The sequence below is a fragment of the Hipposideros armiger genome, unplaced genomic scaffold (genome assembly GCF_001890085.2).
Source record: "Hipposideros armiger isolate ML-2016 unplaced genomic scaffold, ASM189008v1 scaffold_261, whole genome shotgun sequence".
Lineage (NCBI taxonomy): Eukaryota > Metazoa > Chordata > Mammalia > Chiroptera > Hipposideridae > Hipposideros > Hipposideros armiger.
In genome coordinates this window covers 413,271-431,300 of record NW_017731611.1, presented here as the reverse complement: position 1 = coordinate 431,300, position 18,030 = coordinate 413,271, and the positions used below count along the sequence as shown (strand labels likewise).

The following is an 18,030-nucleotide window of genomic DNA, read 5'->3' as shown; positions in this document are numbered from 1 at the left end:
CTGACCCACTCCCCCATTGTCCAGACTCTCTTTAAACCTTCTCTACTTTTCCCAAACATGGCAGTCTATACCTCTCTTTTCCTCAGAAGATGGCCTTGTCTCTTCCTTCCTAGAGAAAAGAAAAGAAACCCCACAGCTTCGAACCTCCACACCTACAGACTTCGCCACATCCCCCCATTCTTCTGCCTCATGTCCCCAAAGAAGAGTTTTCTTCTCTCGCGCGGCTGGCCATTCCCTTTATCTAGATCCTAGCCCACCCTCCTTCCTAAGTACCTCATTCCTCCACTTATGCTCCCCCTCTGTTGGTTCCTTCCCGGCATCGTTTCAATATACTTAGATCACTCATTTCTTACAAAACAGACAGAACACTCCCTAGAGGCCACTGCCCTCACCCAACTGTTGCCATGTCCCTCTTTCCCTCTTCACATCCTGGCTTCTCGAGTTACCCGCACTCGTTGCCTGTGCTCTCTTCTGACTCCTCCACCGTTGGACTTGCACTCCCAGGCCCCCACTTAACCAGTGCTCGCCAGTTTTCCCATTGCCTTCCTTCTCACTAAATCCAGGGCACGTTTTTCACCTCCTGCCTGGCACTGCGGGACCGGCCGCTCCTCCTTTACTGAGAACCCATCCTGCACGCTCAGGATTTTCTCCTCTCTCATTGGTTTCTCGTCCCCTGTAGGTTCCTCTTCTGCTGCCCTCTCCTCTGGTCCCCAGCCCTCTTCTTTTTTTTTCACCCTCCAAAGCTTTCCTCGGCTGAGTTCCCTGCCCACTGGTTCCATTGCCCTCAGCGTGCCCACGGCCCTGGGGTGAGCTCCGCGCTCCTCATCCTGGCTGGTGCCTGGTGGCCTGGCCTCTGGTGACACCTCTGACCTCATCTCGCACAGCACTTCGCATTTCCTACTGTGCTCTGACCACAGAGGCCTTCTTCGACTTCCTTTCCGTTCCCACTGCTGGCAGTGACCTTCCTCTGATCTTCACACCCTCCTTCCTTCTTATCATCCCTTCCCCAACTGCCCCATCTGAAGTAGCCCTCTGTCACATCACCCTACCTAAAATTTCGGCACAGTATTTCTTATTTGTTTATTTACTTGATAATTGTCCTTCTCCCTCACACCCATTAGAATATAAGCTTTATGAGCATCTTGTGCAGGGCTAGCGTGTAATAAGTGCTCAGTAAACACTTGTTGGAGCTATGAAGGATGAGTCCTAAATCTGTATTTGACATCGCAGCACACTTCTGAGTTTCGAGCCCGTACATCCGGTGCCCTGGACGTCTCTTCATGGATGTGCACGTGCCATCGGCCAAGCCGCACAACCGCCTTTTCCCCCAGAGCCTCAGCCCCTTCTGTGTTCCCTGCTTCGGTGAATGGCACCACCAGCGGAGACCCAGAGAGGTCTCATCCTTGATTCCTCCACATGCCTCACTCCCCATCTGTCCTGCCCCAAACACCTCTTAAACTGTCCTCTTCTGTCCATACCCACCGCCCCTCTCACAGTCCCGGCTACCTCATTTCTCCCCGGCACGACCCCAGCAGCTTCCAGATTGCTCTTTCCATTCTATAACTGCGTGACCTTTCAGAAACAAAACATGATCTCATTACCACTGTCACAGCCAGCCTGTGGTGCCCGTAGAAGGGTAAGCTTCTTCACACCGTTGCAATCTGGCCCCGGGCTATAGCTCCAGCTTTACTTTTCAGCAGAACCCCCCTTGAACTCTAAGATCTTGCCGTAGTGAACTACTGTATTCCCTGAATAAGGCTTGTGCCCTCTCACATTAGGGAATTTGCAGGTTTTGTTCCCAGTGCCTGGAACACAGGCCATGCTCCCGACCCAGTGCCTGTGCTGCTTCGTCTGGCTGCTCACCACCCAGCTCTGCTTAGGGGAACCTCCCTTCAGAATGCCTTCCCTCCCTTAGTCCCAGAGCACCTTGTGCCTATCTCCGTTCTCCTCTCACTGTATTTTGCCTCCTAGGAGCCTGGTCTAGCAACCCCCCAGAGCCAGTAAATGCTCGCCTGCCATACAAGTGAACGAGAAGGAAACTGACTTGCCCAGGGCCATACAGCCAGTTAGACCAGAGCCAAGCAGAGCTGGGCCTGCAGGCCTCCCTGGTCTCCAGAGGTGTCTTATCTTACTGAATACAGTGTTTGTTTGTTTGTTTGTTTGTTTGTTTGTTTGTTTGTTTTACTACAACCAGGCAGGCTTTGGGCCTGTCTCCCAGGCCACCATACACCCACCATTTTTAGCCTAATGATCTGCACTTTTCCGGATGGCACTTGACTGGTTTCTCCCATGTAAGCCATCGACTGAGTTGAGATTGTGTGTATATATTTATATGACTTTATCCCAGTTAGCCACATTTGCTGTATAAAAATGGCAAAAGGATTCATGAGGGGTTTCTCTTCTCTGGTTTTAAAATCGCTTCTTACAGGGTAGCAGGGGATGGGGTGAGCATTGACACTGCTTTGGAAAGATGAAAACGGGAGGGTTGCAGGAGTCTCGCTTTAATGACAAGCTCCAGAATGACACTTAAGCCTTATGAAGGTCAAACGACCTTTTGCAGAGCGTCTGAGTTTTCCAAATGAGCCTCAGCATTGAGTTCTGGTTAATTTTTATAACTTTTTTAATAGGACACATTAGCGCTGTTATAAACCTTGTTAATTAAGCAATAATCTCAAATGCTCCCTCGCAGAGGGAGACATTCCGGCAACTGCAGATGATTAATATCTAGAGTCTAACGAAAGCCTTTTAATCAACCTGAGGGGCCGTGCAGCGCTCTCATCCCCAGGAAATGAGAATGATTGGAGTTCTGTGGGGCCTCTCTGCAGACCCATCTCCACGTGTACCTCTCTTCTCTGCCTTCTCCAACTCTCGCTAGGGGCTCCGAGGGCCCTCACACCCACCCTCCTTCCTTCCCCACTCACTCCTCTGCCTCTTCACCACCTTCACTACCTCCTAGAGACAGAGCTAGAAGAATCTCCCTGGATGCTATGGTTTGACATCCTATGTTCACAGACAGTGAACGTGAGGCCCGGCGAGGTTCCCACTCGAGGCTGCAGAGTAACTAGGTGTAGAGCCAGCACTTGAACCTCAGGACAGTTCTCAGCACAGGTCATCTCCCTCATTTGCTTGGCGTTCCAGCAAAGTCAGCTGTGAGTGTGGGCCTCCAACGCCCAGTGTGCCAGCCTGCAGGGAGACAGTGCGGTTGCCGTTTTGATAGGCTGTGACCAGTGCTTTGACAGAAAGCACAGTGAGCACAAAGGTGGCAGGCAGAGTGGCATCTCCCTACTCAGTGGGTTCCAAGAAGGCCGAACCCAGAAGAATGAATAGGGTTTAGGCAGGTAGAACATGGGGCCTGAGTAACTTGGGAAGAGATGAGCAAAGACTCTTATTTGGGAAATTGCCTGAAGTGGGGAGAGACTTGCAGATGGTAACAGCAGAGGTAGGACTGGTGAGAGCCAGGCCCCTGCCTTCTTATCTCAGTCACTGTGGAAAGGCCAACACAGGATGAAGCGAAGATTAGTGGGGCTCTGGAGTGGTCAGGAAGGAAACAGGAGGCCAGGTAAAGCTTTGAAAGGCAAATCCCTCCTCAGTGGGGGGGAAGGTGCCCAGAGAAAGAAGCCGTAGAGCACATGCACCTGCAGCAGGATGGGACGAGAGGCCAGCAGGCGCGCCCAGGGCGGGCTCAGAGCGGGCACGGCGGCAGCAGTGGATTCTGCCGTTCTTCCTTCCTCTGTCCAGGCCTCAGGCTTCTCGTGTAAGTGGAGAGGTAGCACAGGTCAGTCTCGGATCCAGTCCAGTGTTGACATTCTGCGTTTCTAAGAGGATTACCTGCTGTGGGCGGGCCTGGTGCACAAGATTTTGTTCCTTCTCCTTAAATTTGGGTTGTCATTCCTGTTTTATAGGTGAGGAAGCTCAGGTTCAATCACGGAAGTTGAAATTCTTGCTCACGAGACATACTCCAATAGTACATTCCCCACCCACACCCCAGTCCTCTTATGTCCAGAATTTCTACGTCCCCTCAGGTTTCACTGGAACAACACTCATTTATTCATTGATTTAGCAGATATTTATCAATCTTGCCCTGTGCCAAGCACGAACAGTTGTCCAAAATAAAATAATTGTAACAACCCTACACAGGTGTAGTGTTCCTTACAGTATGAAGAAGCCTTGCAAAATGTTTATCTCACATCCCTCATGGTAGGCTTAAAAAAGACACTCTGTGCTTTGGTGTCCTTGTTTGTGAGGTGAGGAATCTAGGGTAATGACTTGCACTGGGTCCCCAGGCTAGGAAGGGGGCTGCAGCCGGGCTCCCGCAGGCCTTAGCTGGGCCACTCTTTGCTTCGTCTCAGCAAATGGCAGACTCAGTATAAGTGGCTCTCCTGAGCCTCATTAGTCATCACCACAGTGAGACACCACCTCACACCCGCCAGCTTGTCAGAACCTTCATCCGACAATGGCAAGTGCTGTTGAAGATACGGGCCAACCCGGTGCTTGCACACACTCGTGTTAGGCGTGCCAGTCAGCAGCACCCCTTTGGAGCACAACTTATTAGGCATCACTAGCAAAGTCGAATGTGCACACACCCCAACATTCAGCAGCTCCACACCCAGCCAACACCGGTGAGCTTCCTACACGTGTACCCCAGGAGACATGTGCCAGCCTGCCTGTAATTGCAAACACTGGAGACATCTGAAGTATCCATTGGCAAGAAAATGGATCAGCAAACTGGAATAGCCATATTCATGCAAATGAATGACCTGTAGCTGTACACCTGAACATAGGTCAATTTCAGAACTGCACTGTTGAGTAAAACAAAGTCAGAAGAATATATAGAGTACGGCACACTTACAAAAAAAAGTAAACAACAGGAAAGGAAACTATGTTGTTTAAGGATGTATGCATATGTGTTAACATTAAAAGAGAAGCAAAATTTCGGAAGTGGTTACTCCTGGCGAGGGCCAGGAGAGGATGGAACGAATGCAGGAGGGGCGTCCAGGGGCTCAGAGGGACCGATAATGTCCTGTTAAGCTGGGTAGTAGGCACATGGGCATTGTAGCATTATTTCTAAAGGGTAGATTTACAGTGTATATCTACCCTTTTCAAGGTACATTTTGTAACGAAAATGTGAAAATATTGCTGCGCCAGATCCGTGAATTGGTATTTGGGAAGAATGTCAGAGGCACGTTTTCCTCTCCCCCTCGTAAAATGTTTTCGCTCAAGCTCACCATTAATCCCTGACTTTTTTGTTTCTTTTCCCTGTCTAGAGTGTTTGTATGACAGAATAGCACAAGAAACTGTGGATGAAACTGAAATTGCACAGAGACTCTCCAAAGTCAACAAGTACATCTGTGAAAAAATCATGGATATCAATAAATCCTGTAAAAATGAAGAACGAAGGGAAGCAAAATACAATTTACAATAAACTTGGGATTTTTCATAAAGCCTTCTCGTGTTCCTTGCGTGGCGTGTGATTTGCGGGCAGTGGTGCCATCCAGATCGGACCTCGCCGTGCGTGATGGTGTGTGGGCAGGGAGCCAGCAGGGTTCTGGGGTCAGCGGCTTGTTCTGAACTTGGACTTCTCACTGTAAAGAAGGCAGATGGATTTGCTGAGACTCAGGCAGCAACCTGGCGCCAGTGTCATCCTGGGAATGGGGAAAACGCTGTCTTTTCAGAGGGGGATAGAGTGTCTCTGAATTGTCTGTCACTTGACCCAGAGTTGGAACTGGTATTTTTACCATTCACGGACTTCTATTCTCTGTTCCTCTATTTTGTTCTATAATAAAGCTTCATTAATTCTTTGAAGTAAACAATAGTTATCCTCATTTATTTAAGGATATTAAGTGTGCAGTGAAGGTGACCAGTGCCCTTAGAGGGGCAGCACATATCGGCTGAAGGAGAGAAAATTTATAAGGGATGTGGCTGCAGTCTACACATCTTAAGGGCTGTCTCCAAAGAAGATTACTGTCTCTTACTTCAAAGAAAGACCTAGGACAGTCACCTTTCCCACTCAAGGGGATCTGATGTTAAGCTTCCAGGTAATTAGTCGCTCTTTGTAGAGGGGTGGAGGGGGGCAGAAATGTTAAATGTGGTCCCGCGTTAGATGTGGTCAGGAAGTCGCGGACAGTGTCACCTGTGTCAGTTTGTTTTTCCTATCTTGTATCTCAAGTGATCTTTCAAATTACATAATTTTTATCTCATTCGGTAACCGAGTCTCAAAGGTGCCTGATGAGCGATCTGGCAAACCACATTCGATCTTCCTGTTGATTTGCGCGTTTCTTCCTAGAATGCCTGTGAAGTCAGCCTGGTACATTGGAAATGGCAAAGTTTTGGGGCTGAGCACCTGGGCTCCAAGCCTCGCTCCCCGTCTCACTTTGGGCTTAACCTAACCTCGAGTTTCTATTTTCTGTTCCGTAAAAAGGAGATAATATCTACCTTGCAGAGTTGCTATGAGGGTATTTTATATATATATATATATATATATATATATATATATACACACACACACACACACACACACACACACACACACACACACATAGCACTCAGGAAATGTCGGCAATTGTTACTAACTTCTGGTTATTGGCTTTTAGACATTGGTTGGAAAACTTTGACCTCTGGTTTCTGTGATGGCTTATCCACTAGACCGTTAGACCCTTAGGGGTCTGTAAGCAAACGTTCAGAGTCACTGGAGTAAGAAGGGGTGGTAGGTGCCTCTCTGAGAAATTTTATTCCAGTAAATAAAACAATCCTTTGTAAGGTGAAATACTATATGCTCACTAGTAAGATGTATAGATGTGAATTTCCTTTTATGGCATTTTCCCAGCTCTCCCCAAACTAGCAGTGTGACCTTGGACCAATCACCTAACTTCTCAGAGTCCTGATCATTATAATGAGGAAAACAGTGCCTACCTTGCAGGCTGTATGGATAATTACATATTCATAATAACAACAACAGATACTTAATACGTGCCAGGACTTTTCTAAGTGTTTAGCATAGGGTTAACTCATTTCATGAAGTCAGTAAAGTTAGTGACACTTCGTTGTGTTCAATAGATTCTTGTGATGTGTTCATTCTTAAGATGTGTTCATTTTAATGATGTGGGGTCAGCGTGAGCCTGAGTAGTATGGAATATATGAGAGCCAGGAAAAAAGTATGCATCCTACTTGAGCTCACCCCTCTTCTCCCTAAGCATGGCAAAACTACAACTCCCCATAGGCTCTGTGCATTTTTCTCACAAAGACTAATGCAGCATGATACCTGCTTTATAGGTGCTTTGGGGTGAGTGGGGGGAATCGTCATGGAAATATGTATTTTAAAATACTGACATGTGAACGTACTTGTGTAATGTACGGTGCACACGTTGAGGACAACAGGGCTGTGGAAGATTGTGAGATCTGAGTCCAAAAACTGCTGTCACTTCTGGGCAGGTCACTGGCCCTCTCTGGGGCTCGTTTCTTCTAAAGTGGAAATAATGATTCCTAACTCAGGGTTGTTTAGAGGACTCCAGGTGACACCTGGAAAAGGGACTCTGAGTCTCAAAGAGTCATGCAGACATTAGTTATCCTTAGCTTATCAGGCAGAATAAAATCACAAGTCGGGGTGACAAGGAAGGACCTAAGAGCCGATTCCAATGAGGTTTTACACCCTAGTCAGTTGGAGAGGTTTTTGAGCTCTTGTGTAACTGATGCCCGGTTACTGTTATGAGGGCATGGCCATCTTTCTTTTATCCACACAAATGAGGAAACGGGCTCAGAAAAGGTTAAATAACTTCTTGGCCAAGGTCCCAGAGTTGTCAGTATTGGAGCTGGGTCAGAATCCAAGTCTGTGCACAATCTGCCCTTTTACCTCTTCCCTGAAAGCTGAGTTGGGTATTATGGCCTAGGCTGAGAACCTAGCTGTGTAATCTCAGGGCATATTAGGGAGAGACCTGACCTAAGTAATCAGTCTCATTAACTCAAGCCATTTGGAGGGACTGGGAATAATAGTACCATTTATGAGGATTCAGTTTTATTGTATTCAAATACATTCACAAAACCCAAGTTTGTTTTGTGTAGAAGAGGGTTTCCCAAACTTGCCCAATCTTAAGAATTTGCTGATGTGCTTAAAATACAGATTCCCAGGATGTGGTTTAGAGAGCTTGGTTCAGTAGATCTGGGAGGGAGCTGGGAACATGGATTTTCACACACGTTCCACTTCTGAGTAACACCAGGCTAATAGGAGTCCTGCTTCAGTGAAGAAACTGGAGTGATTATGAACTAATAGGACGCGCTCCTTCTAAAGTGCCTGAGGATATTTGAAACTGAGAATAAACTGCCTCTCAAATAGCTGAGGCTCCGCCCTAAAGCCTTGTTTAGGTTACTGTTTCATGCCCACCAAAGGCTGTTCAGCTGGACATGATGCAGAAGGCGACTTGCAGTCCAGGCACTGCTGGTTTTCCCCTCACTTGCATACTTCAGTTCTTTTTTCAATTCCTCTCTTCCAGTGCTGTGACTTGTGTAGGACAGGACTGTCAGTATTGAACCATCAGGGCCTGAGCTGAGGTTTGGGCACTGTCTTCAGAAGCCCCGGCCACAAGTTGAAACCAGGTGAAACATAAAGATGGGGCTTGTTTTTATTTTCTAGCTGACGAAAGTGTGTTAGTGACTATTAATGTGCCCAAAGGTTTCTTGGGAGCGTTTCTAAATTATGATGTTTTTTTTATAATTATAAAGAAATAAAAACCACTGGATAGAAATTTTGGGACAAACATTCCAGTTGCGCTACTGCAAACATCGTAATATATTGCTTCTAGTCTTTTCTTCAAGGGTGTAAAGAGGTGTTTTATATACCTGTGATCATAGCATACGGTCAGATTTGTATCCTTCCCTCCCTATTTAACATGCTTCCCAGTTGCTCCATAAAATGTATAGCCGTCAGTTCTAACATCCACCAAGTGGACGGACATCAAACTACAGCCCAGTGAACCCTCTGGCCAGCTGTGGGGCTCAGCTGTGGGGCACACCCTCTGTCTGGGCTGCCTGCTCATGAAAGGCCTCGCTGCACACTCTGCTCCAGCTGAGGTGGTAGTTAAGGAGGGCATTTGAGTTCAGTTCCGAGCTCTAGCACCTACTACCTCACTCGAGGTGAGTTATTTCATCTTTCTGAACACGACCTTCTATAATATATCTGCAAATTAGAGAAAATAATATATAGTTACGGAGGACTGGGAATGTAATGAAAGTGCCCCAGTGAAGAGTGGATAAGTGGCCGCCAGTGGTAATGTTGGCCTTGTTCTCCTCCCTTCCCCGCCCCTCCGCTCCCCACACCCACTCAGTCCTTACCTCAGTGTGCTCCTATCCCATCTCTGGCTTTCATACCTGCCTTTGGCCCTCCAGACACCCTGTGCTCACTCTGCAGCGTCCCGTACGCATGGGCCTCACCCTGTGCACGCCCCCGCTCCCTCCCTGCCCTGAGCTCTCACTCTCTGCCACCCAGCTGCCCATTTGTGCCTCCTCAAATGTTTACATTGTTGATGAACATTTTTGTGTGTGGGTTTTTTTGCCTTTATATTTTCTGTCATTTTCTTAGAGTCGTTTTACCTGGGTCAAGAGGAATAACATGTTTAACATGCTTGACACATATAATGGATGCAACCATGTTTTAAATTATTTTGCCAGCTTAATAGGTGAAAACTAGCACCTCATTACATTTTCCTTGATTATTTCCAAGACTGCACATCTCTCCAGAGTTTAGTTTCTTGCTAACAGGAAACAATAGCTTAACCTGTACGCCTTTCCAGCAGAATCCATTTCAATGTCCGTCTTTGGTTTTCTCTGGGCCAATGTGCTACTTACCTTGGGCATATAATTTTTACTTTTGTGTGTTCAAATAGACATACCAGCAGATATTGTCATCACTTCTTTTGAAGGGATTGATCAGTTTCGGCCAAGCAGCTTCACAGGCCCGTGGAACCCAAAGGTCAAAAGTGAACTTCAAGGTCCTCAGCCAAGATCTCTCCACTGTGAGCACTGCCCTTCCAGACCCTGCTGCCATACCCCCCGGGCATGGGGAACTCCTCCAGCGTCCATCCAATCACTGCCATCACTAAGGCACGCCTCTGTGGAGCTACAAATCCTCTTCCCTGAGACTTCCAAGGTCATTCAGATCCCCTCCTCTGCAGTCACGCAGAACGCTTCTACTCAGAGCCCTGTGCAGAGCTGAAGGTGGCAATCATGTTGTCACCGCTAATAAGGATTTCAAACTCTGTCCCCCCATTTCTCACTGAGGGAGGCTGCACAAGAGACAGTGGGAGCTCTGGATCAGACCGCTCTGTGTTCAAATCCTGACTGCCGCTCGCTAGTATGTGACCCGGAACCAGTTTTAACCTCTCTTAGCTTTAGTTTTCTCATTTTCAAAAAGGAAGTACAAGGCCTACCTAACAGGGCTATATGAAGAGCAATGTAAGAGAAGGTGCGTAAAGCACCCAGGCATTCATTATGCCTTAGTTCCCTAATCCTAAGAATGCTGATCCTCCTGGTTATAGGTGTGTCCCTAAAAGGTGAGCTTTAAGACTGGACACTACTCTAGGAAGGGCCTGGTCAGCACTAACTAGAGCAGACTGTCACCTCTTACGCCTGGATGGTATATCTCCATGAATGTAGCCTAGCCCAGAGTTAGCATTTTTAGTAATAGAATCGTTTCACGTTGCGCATCTGGGCTCTGGAGGTCAAAGGTCATGTTGAGCTTATGGTCCCCTCTGCTGTCTTTTTGGCTAGCACATTACTGGTTTCTTTAGTTCACTATATTGCATATAGATTTTGAAGCCAGAGAAACTCACACCGAGTTCAAATCCTGACTTTGGTGTTCATTAGAGGAGAGGAAATTGGGCAAGTTCCTGACGCTCCCCAGCCGCAGTCACCGTGTCCGTTGAGCTGTGTTAAGGTCATCATCCGGCCGCCCCCGTGTCAGGCCTGCAGCAGCCGCCATCCAGGTTTAGTGAATGTGGTTCTTTTTCTTGCGTTTTTCCTTGTCTTTTTCATTTTAGCCGCTCTTTATATGGCTTCTCACCTCAATTGTGTGTTTTTAAATATCTTTCTTAAATGAAATACAGGACTTTGCCACTTATCTCTGTTCCATTTCATCTTATTGGTTTCAGCCCAACATTCCAGCTGGTTGAAATCTTCTTTTCCATGTGTGTTTAAAACACAAAACAAAATTTGAGGAAAGCCGAAGCCAAAAAAGAAAACCCAGCCATAATTCCAAGAGCCAAGCCCCACTGCACGTTCACTCCCGGGAGCCCCTCCTGTCTGTCCGTGGGCTGCACCTCTCTGTCCGTGGGGGCCGACCAGCCTCCTGTGATCGTGTAGTTCATCTAACAGCATGTGGCAAACGTGTTTCCCCCTGGGGCCTGGCTTGCACAACTACCATCTAATGCCCTTCCCAGCACTGGGCAGTGGTTACCTTCTGATTTCTTCACTGTATGGTTTGTTGTCTCTAGTTGCTTGTTCTTACAGATAATGCTGCTGTGATCCTTTATGGTTGGTTGTTTCTTAGAGTCAGTTCCCAGAAGGGATCTCATCAGGTTAAAGGGCAAGAATATTTTTATAGTTCTTTCCAGGTGTTATTATAACGCTTTCCAAAAAGTTATTTCATGCCTGAAGCAAGGTAGGCAGGCAGGTGCCACCTCCCACAACTTCACCAGTATTTGGCATTTTTAAAGTTTGACAAATTCGCTTTCGACACAGGTGTACTTTCTCAGCTTCTTCCTGTGTGAAGTGTCTATGCAGACATTTGGGTATTTGAGATCTTTATGGAATTTTATTCTATTATATATCCTTCCTCCCAGTTTTATAGTGTATAAATACTATCTTTTGTATCTTTACCTCGTTATCAATAATAATGTTTAGTTCGATGAAAATGAAAAGAGCCAAGTGGTCCTCTATGACAGACCCCGCTTCTTCTGACTAACTAGCTTTCTCTCAGCTGGGTTATCCTAGTAGCTAGGACTCCCCCATCTACCTGTGATCAGGGGAGGGCTCTGAGGGGTGACATGTAAGGCTACAGCCGAAGGATGAGAATGGCTGTGAGTTGGTCTGTTGGTCCATCCCTCCCTCCATTCATTTTAAACCTGCTTATATCTACCCTGTGTCCAGCACTCGGATGGGCACTGCTGGCCAGGTCCGACCGGGGAGTCACACTTCAAGGGTGGCTTCAAATCCTGGGCTCTTTCCACCATTCCAGAATACACTCTTTCAGCCACGTCCGATCCGGTACTTGAGTGTTTGGGCGTTTACTGTTTCATTAGCTAAAGGGGAGCGATTCAGTATTCTGGTCTTACTACCACCCGTATCCGGAAGTCATTGTGGAATTCATTCAGTCATTCAACAAGTATTTATTGAGTGCCTACGACATGTCAGTCACTGGTCTAAACGCCTGAGACATATAAGCGAAGGAAGAAAAGCACAAAGCGCTTAAACTCTAGTGGGGGTGGACTGGGATGGGGAGGAAGATAAACAGTCACCATGATAAATAAGAAGATTGTAGAAGGCGGTGAGTGCCACGAACAAGGAAAAGCAGAGCAGGCAGTGCGGACTGAGTGTGTGGGCAGAAGGCTGACTTATTGGTGGAGTGCCCGAGGAGGCTTCCCGGAGAAGATGAGATCTGAGCAAAGGCCAGAAGGCAGTGAGGGAGTCAGCACGGGGCTGAGAAGCCACACAAGGAACCAACACCACGGTGGATTTTCCTATGGTGTTGCCCTTGGTTCCTTGCCATTCATTCCTCAGCAGTTCTCACTCATGAGCACCTGCAGCCCTGCTCAGAGCTCAGCCGAGATGGGATTGCCATATCGGGATCATTCTAGAGGCTTTAGGGTCTGGCTCACAGTGATTGTAGGGGCTGTGGGGTCTGTTCACGTGTACTCCAGCCCCACCCTGACATACATACCGTGCCCTGCTCCCACCCTGGAAAGCAGTGACTCGATTGAAATGGTTGCCTGAAATTGATGATGTGCCAGCACAGTTAGAAACTACCTTTCGCCACCCTGTGGGTGTCCATGCACCCGCCGCCCTCCCTACCACAGACAGCATGAGACAGCGAGGAGCACCCTCAGGCGAAACGTTCACACAGCTCTTCTGCCTCTTCCAGGGCTCCTTGCGCTCCCTGTCGCTTCAGCCTCTTTGGTCTGTCAGGTCTGGGGCCTTAGCTCATACTTGCCCCTCTCCTGAGCCATTAACTATGGAAAACCTATGCTCCCCAGGCTTGAAGACTCAGCGCAGGTGTCATTTCCTCTAAGGGCCTGTTTCCGTCTCTTCCTAGAAGGTCTGCTACTCTTCTGTACTTTTCCAAACCTCCTCCCAGGCCTCCGTTCCAGCCCCAAGGGTCCCTGTGTCTCAACACTCAGCATTTTATTGTATTGTCTATTTAGTTGTCTCGTTCTCCTGGGCTGTCAGCAGCCCACGGGCAAAACCATGTAAACTGATCTCTATACCAGTTAGATCTCTATACCCCTTTGCCGAGCCACTGCCACGTGCTCGTGCAAGAGATAGAGATAAGGGCAATATTTTTAAACTAGTATTTATTAAGCACTGTGTGCTAGGCACTCCTCATTATTTTATTGGTCGCACAGCCCTGTGTGGAGGAGATTACTATTAACATCCCTATTTCACAGAGGAGGGAAACTGATTTAAAGAGGTTGAGTAACTTGCTCCGGATGGCACAGCTGTGACTAGAAGGAGCCAGAACTGGCATCGAAGTCTGAGTGACGCCAATGCCTGATGTCCTAATGACCATGCTAAACGCTGCCTTAGACCTCTCCTCGACACAAGGTGTTTCTTCCAGCCGAACTTTCCCTGCCCTGTCTGCTCCATGACCTTCTACTTCTACTCCTCCCCGCCCCAGGAGGTCTGCAGTGCCCCCTCCCCAGCCTTGCTGGTCTCATCAGCCAGTATTGTCGCTACTGTCATCTTTCTCACTGGCCTGTGAGCCCTCCATGGCGGGGTCACTGTGTGTTCTTCTCCGAGTCCCTGGGCCCAGTGCAGGGCCTGGTGCTGATGAAATGGCACTCTCCCTGCAGTCCCGGCCCCTGAGGACCAAAGGCTGGGGGAAGCCAGGGACGAAACCTGCTCTTTCTCCCTGGAGCTTAAGACCTTGAGGAATCAAGGAAGTCCTTCATGAGGGTGTCATGAGAACTCTTGGAGCTTGATCCCCCAGGATAGGCTGTCACCAGATTAAGAGAGGAGGACAAGATGTGGTAGTGGCTAAGTCTGAGGAGTCTGACCTCCCCCTGCCTCGGCCCGACTGGGTCCCAGCACTTACCAGCTCTGTGACCTTGGGCCAGTTATTTAAGTGGTTTGGGCCTCAGTTTCCTCCTCCATAAAATGCAGACCTCAGGCTTCTGTGAGCCTTAAGTAAGTAAATTTCTATAAAGCACTTAGAACTGTACCTGACACATAATCAACACTGTTTTTGTCATTGTGAGAAAGAGCCAAGAGGTGGAAGAGGGTAGCTGTTTCGAGGAGTAGAGGTGAAGTCGGCATTGGGAGAGGAGGCTTAGCGGCAAGACTGTAGAGGGCCTTGGTCCCAGGCTGAGGTGCTGGACTCTGAACACCACGGATGGCTGCTGAAAGATCACGTTGGCATCAGTGTGTTGGGTGATTTGGAGGGAGAGAGAAGCGTCAAGGAGGTTTTTGGAATAACTCAGGTGAAAGGTGACGAGAGGCAGGTGCCCACTTTCCTTCCTCCATAAGTGTTGGCACTGCCAGGTGGGAACCAGACTGTGAGCACCATGATGTCATGGTCCAGATGGGAAGTACCCAGGGCCAACGTGTCTGGAGCAGCACCTCTGGTTCCTGGGACCCACTCTGTGCACACCCTCGCCCATGGAGGGACAGCAGAGACAGAGTGGGACATGGACCGTGCCGGGGGAGGGGGGCGGACTGCAGGCTGGGCGTGGCTCTGTGTCAGGTCTCCTTGAGCACTTCCTTGATGCCTTGGAAACGGTGTTGCATGGAGTGAGAAGGCATGGGCTTGAACCTTTCCACCGCTTTTCAGTAGCATGACCTTGGCCAAGTTATCAGCCTTCCAGGTCCTCAGATTTATCAACTATGTAGAAAGAATAACAGTCTTGACGTTTTGCGGCTGTTACACAAAGGGCTGTGCACATGCCAGGTGCAAGGTGGGTGCTCACTTACAGGCACTGCCCCCTCAAAGGCACTGCCCCCCTTTCGGGGTGAGAGAAGCAGGTGTGTGGAGCACTTAGAGGGAAGCTCCCCGCTGCGCTCGTGTGGGATTTTGGGCCTGTCACTGCCTTTCTAGAGCCTCACTTTTCTCAGTCGTTATTCGTGTGACTGCCCCTGCTCCAGTGACTTCTACAAGCCAGTGTGGCCCTGACAGCATCATCAGGGGCCAGGGCAGCTTTCGGAAACCACAAAGCACTCCAGGTAGGGAGGTGGATCCCACAGTCCCACTGCTTTCCCTGCCCCTCCCCGCTCCTGTGAGGGAGCAGGTTTCAGCCTCTGATACACACTTTCCCCAAACTGCTGGGAAGCCCCTGGCCCTGGACATGAAAAATGAGAGACACTACTGAGGGGCTATCACTGCGGCCTGAAGGAGGGAGACTGGAGTTCTTCTTTCCAATGGCTCTTTAAATTATTTTCATTTTGCTGACTCCCGTGCTTTTCAGAGCTAAGGAGTTTGGGGAGATAGTTATAGGCCATTTAAGCAGGAAGCCTCATTGGCTCCCATCTCTTGGAGAAGGAAGAGAGTTAACCCTTTGTAGCCCAGCTTCGTGCCGCCTTCCACGAGGCCCAGGAGGGCAGGTGGGCTTTGCAGAGTGGGGGTGCCCTTCAGGGGACCTGGTCCAAGACCAAGTACACCCTCCATGGATTTCCAGTGTTGGCCAATCACAGACACAGATGGAAAAGAAGCCACAGCCAGATTTGGAGGTTGGGTGGGCTCCCCTGGGTTTTAATTATGGTTATAAGGTGGCTTCTCTCCCTTGCTCTTTCATTCTTTTTCTTTAATTTTTGAGCTTGGGCTTCTGATCCAGGCTTCCTTATTCAGAGTGAGAAGGGCAGCCAACAGGAGGGGCCCACGCCTCTCCCACACCCTTTTCTCTGCTCAGGACCAGGGAGTCTTTTCAGTAGTTTAGCTCCTCCTGTATGTCAGGATCCACACTGAAGACCCCATGTATTTAATCATCACTCGAGTATTTAGGAGTTGGTGTTACTGTCTTTATTTGTCCTGAGGAGGATACTGCAGCCCAGAGAGCTTATATTTTTTGCCCGGGGTCACACAGCTAATACGTGAGAGGGTCAAGGTTCAAGCCCAAGTTTTTCTGAGACCAAGTCCACTGTTTTGTCACAGCCTCAGCACCTTCTAGTAACCAGCACTGAGCGCCACCTGGGTGCCAGACCCTGCACTATGACAACGTCAGGGGAGTGTTTCTCTTCTCTTGGTTGGAGGCTAGCCATGTTCAAGGTTCACCTTCATGTACAAGATTCCCTTGTAAAGCAACACGGGATGGTAGAAAGAGCGGAAGCAAATGTCTAGCAAGAGGATAATTATGTACAACACACACACACACACACACACACACAGACTTTCTTCATAGAGTGAAATGCCATGTAGCAAAAAAATGAACCAGAGCTACATGTGTCAGCATAAATAAATCTCAAAAGCATAATATGGCGTCAAAAGAAGAAGCAATGGAGTGAAACTGAGAGTATGTGTGTCACATCTTAACACATGCAAAACAAGACTATAGGTCGTTTACGGACATACAGATGTGCAGTCAGAGGATGAAAACTTGGACAGAAAGCATATATCCCAGCTTTGGGAGAGTTCTTATCAGGGATGGGATGGGGAAGAATGCAAAAGAGGTTTCTGCAATGTTTTAACTATTTAAAACAAACAAATGAAAAAGACATCTGGAGAAAAAAAACAAAAACCAGAAAGCAAAAAGGTGCCAATATATTTGTTATGCCTGGTGAGCCTGCAACTCAAAGCCACGTGGGGGTAGGCATTAAATGAGGGGTCAGCCGAAGGTACTTTTTAAACTGTAAAATGTTGTAGGACTATAAACTGATGCCATATACTTCTGTGTGCTTTTCCTGTGTTCCTGAGTAGTCTGTGATGTCCCTGAAGGCAGGGACAGTTTTGAAATCATCTCTTGACCCCAGTCCCAGCTCAGGAGCTGAGGCTTTCTCTGGACCAGAACTTGGGTCTAACAAGCCATCAGCATCTCCTCCCTAACCCTGCCCCTGCCTTTGCTCCTGAGGACTGCTTGGATTAAGGGGGAAATAGCTTATCCTAGGTTTCTACCCCTGTGGACACGTAAAATTGATTGCTCAGTACAGAGTCAGGTCCTTGGGTAGAGAAAGGCTGAGAGGAAGCCTACCCTGGGTCCTGTGGGCACAAAGACGGATGTTGTAGTGGGATCCCCTCCTGCCTTAACGCTTGCCTCTGGGCCCCTACAAGTCCCCCCCGCCCCCCGGCCCTGAGCTGCACAGTGTCACCTGCATCGATGGGCTTGGGGCAAAGGCAGTGTAAGTGACCCAATCTGGTGACCGGCTTCCCTGAACTGTGTCCCCACAAAGCCTTTTTTTGATCCGCCATGGCCCTATGGGGTGGTTGTCACCTTTCCCATTAGGAAGCTGAGGATGCTGAGACTGGAGCAGTGATAACTGGCAGAGTCAGAATTCAAATCTGAGTCTAGTGAACTCCAGAACCTGCACTCTTCTCCGGGGACCAAGGTGTCTCCACAGACTGTGAAGGGAGAGCTGTCCCCAGAGAATCCATGTATGGCAACAAGATGCGATCTCCCCACCCACCCACCCCACGCCTGTAATTCAGATAACAGCGGCTGTGGTGGGGACTGCAGTGGGATAATCACATTTCAGAGCTAACCAGAGTGGCTGCCACCCAGAGGTCCCTTTGTATTTTGAATGTGCAGTTGCTAATTAGACTTCGCCTTAATTGCAAGATTTCCATACGCCCAGTGACTGCCATGCACCCTGTCTGGGGATAAACACATCCATCAAGCAAGAAGCAAA

At 48.5% G+C, this 18,030-nt stretch overlaps 2 protein-coding genes across 7 annotated transcripts in view; both read left to right on the top strand.

Moving 5' to 3' along the window:
- BEND5 (BEN domain containing 5) overlaps window positions 1-5,802 on the top strand; it is a 49,772-nt gene extending 43,970 nt beyond the window's left edge. For 2 of the 4 annotated variants that reach the window (XM_019656521.1, XM_019656523.1), the window contains exon 6: window positions 5,265-5,802. In XM_019656521.1, the coding sequence (XP_019512066.1) occupies window positions 5,265-5,422 (158 nt within the window). In that variant the 3' untranslated portion in view covers window positions 5,423-5,802. The remainder of the gene's footprint in view (window positions 1-5,264) is intronic. The other 2 variants (XM_019656520.1, XM_019656522.1) reach the window with 1 other exon arrangement.
- Window positions 1-18,030, top strand: part of AGBL4 (AGBL carboxypeptidase 4) — a 1,130,159-nt gene that overhangs the window by 920,566 nt on the left and 191,563 nt on the right. The window lies entirely within an intron of this gene.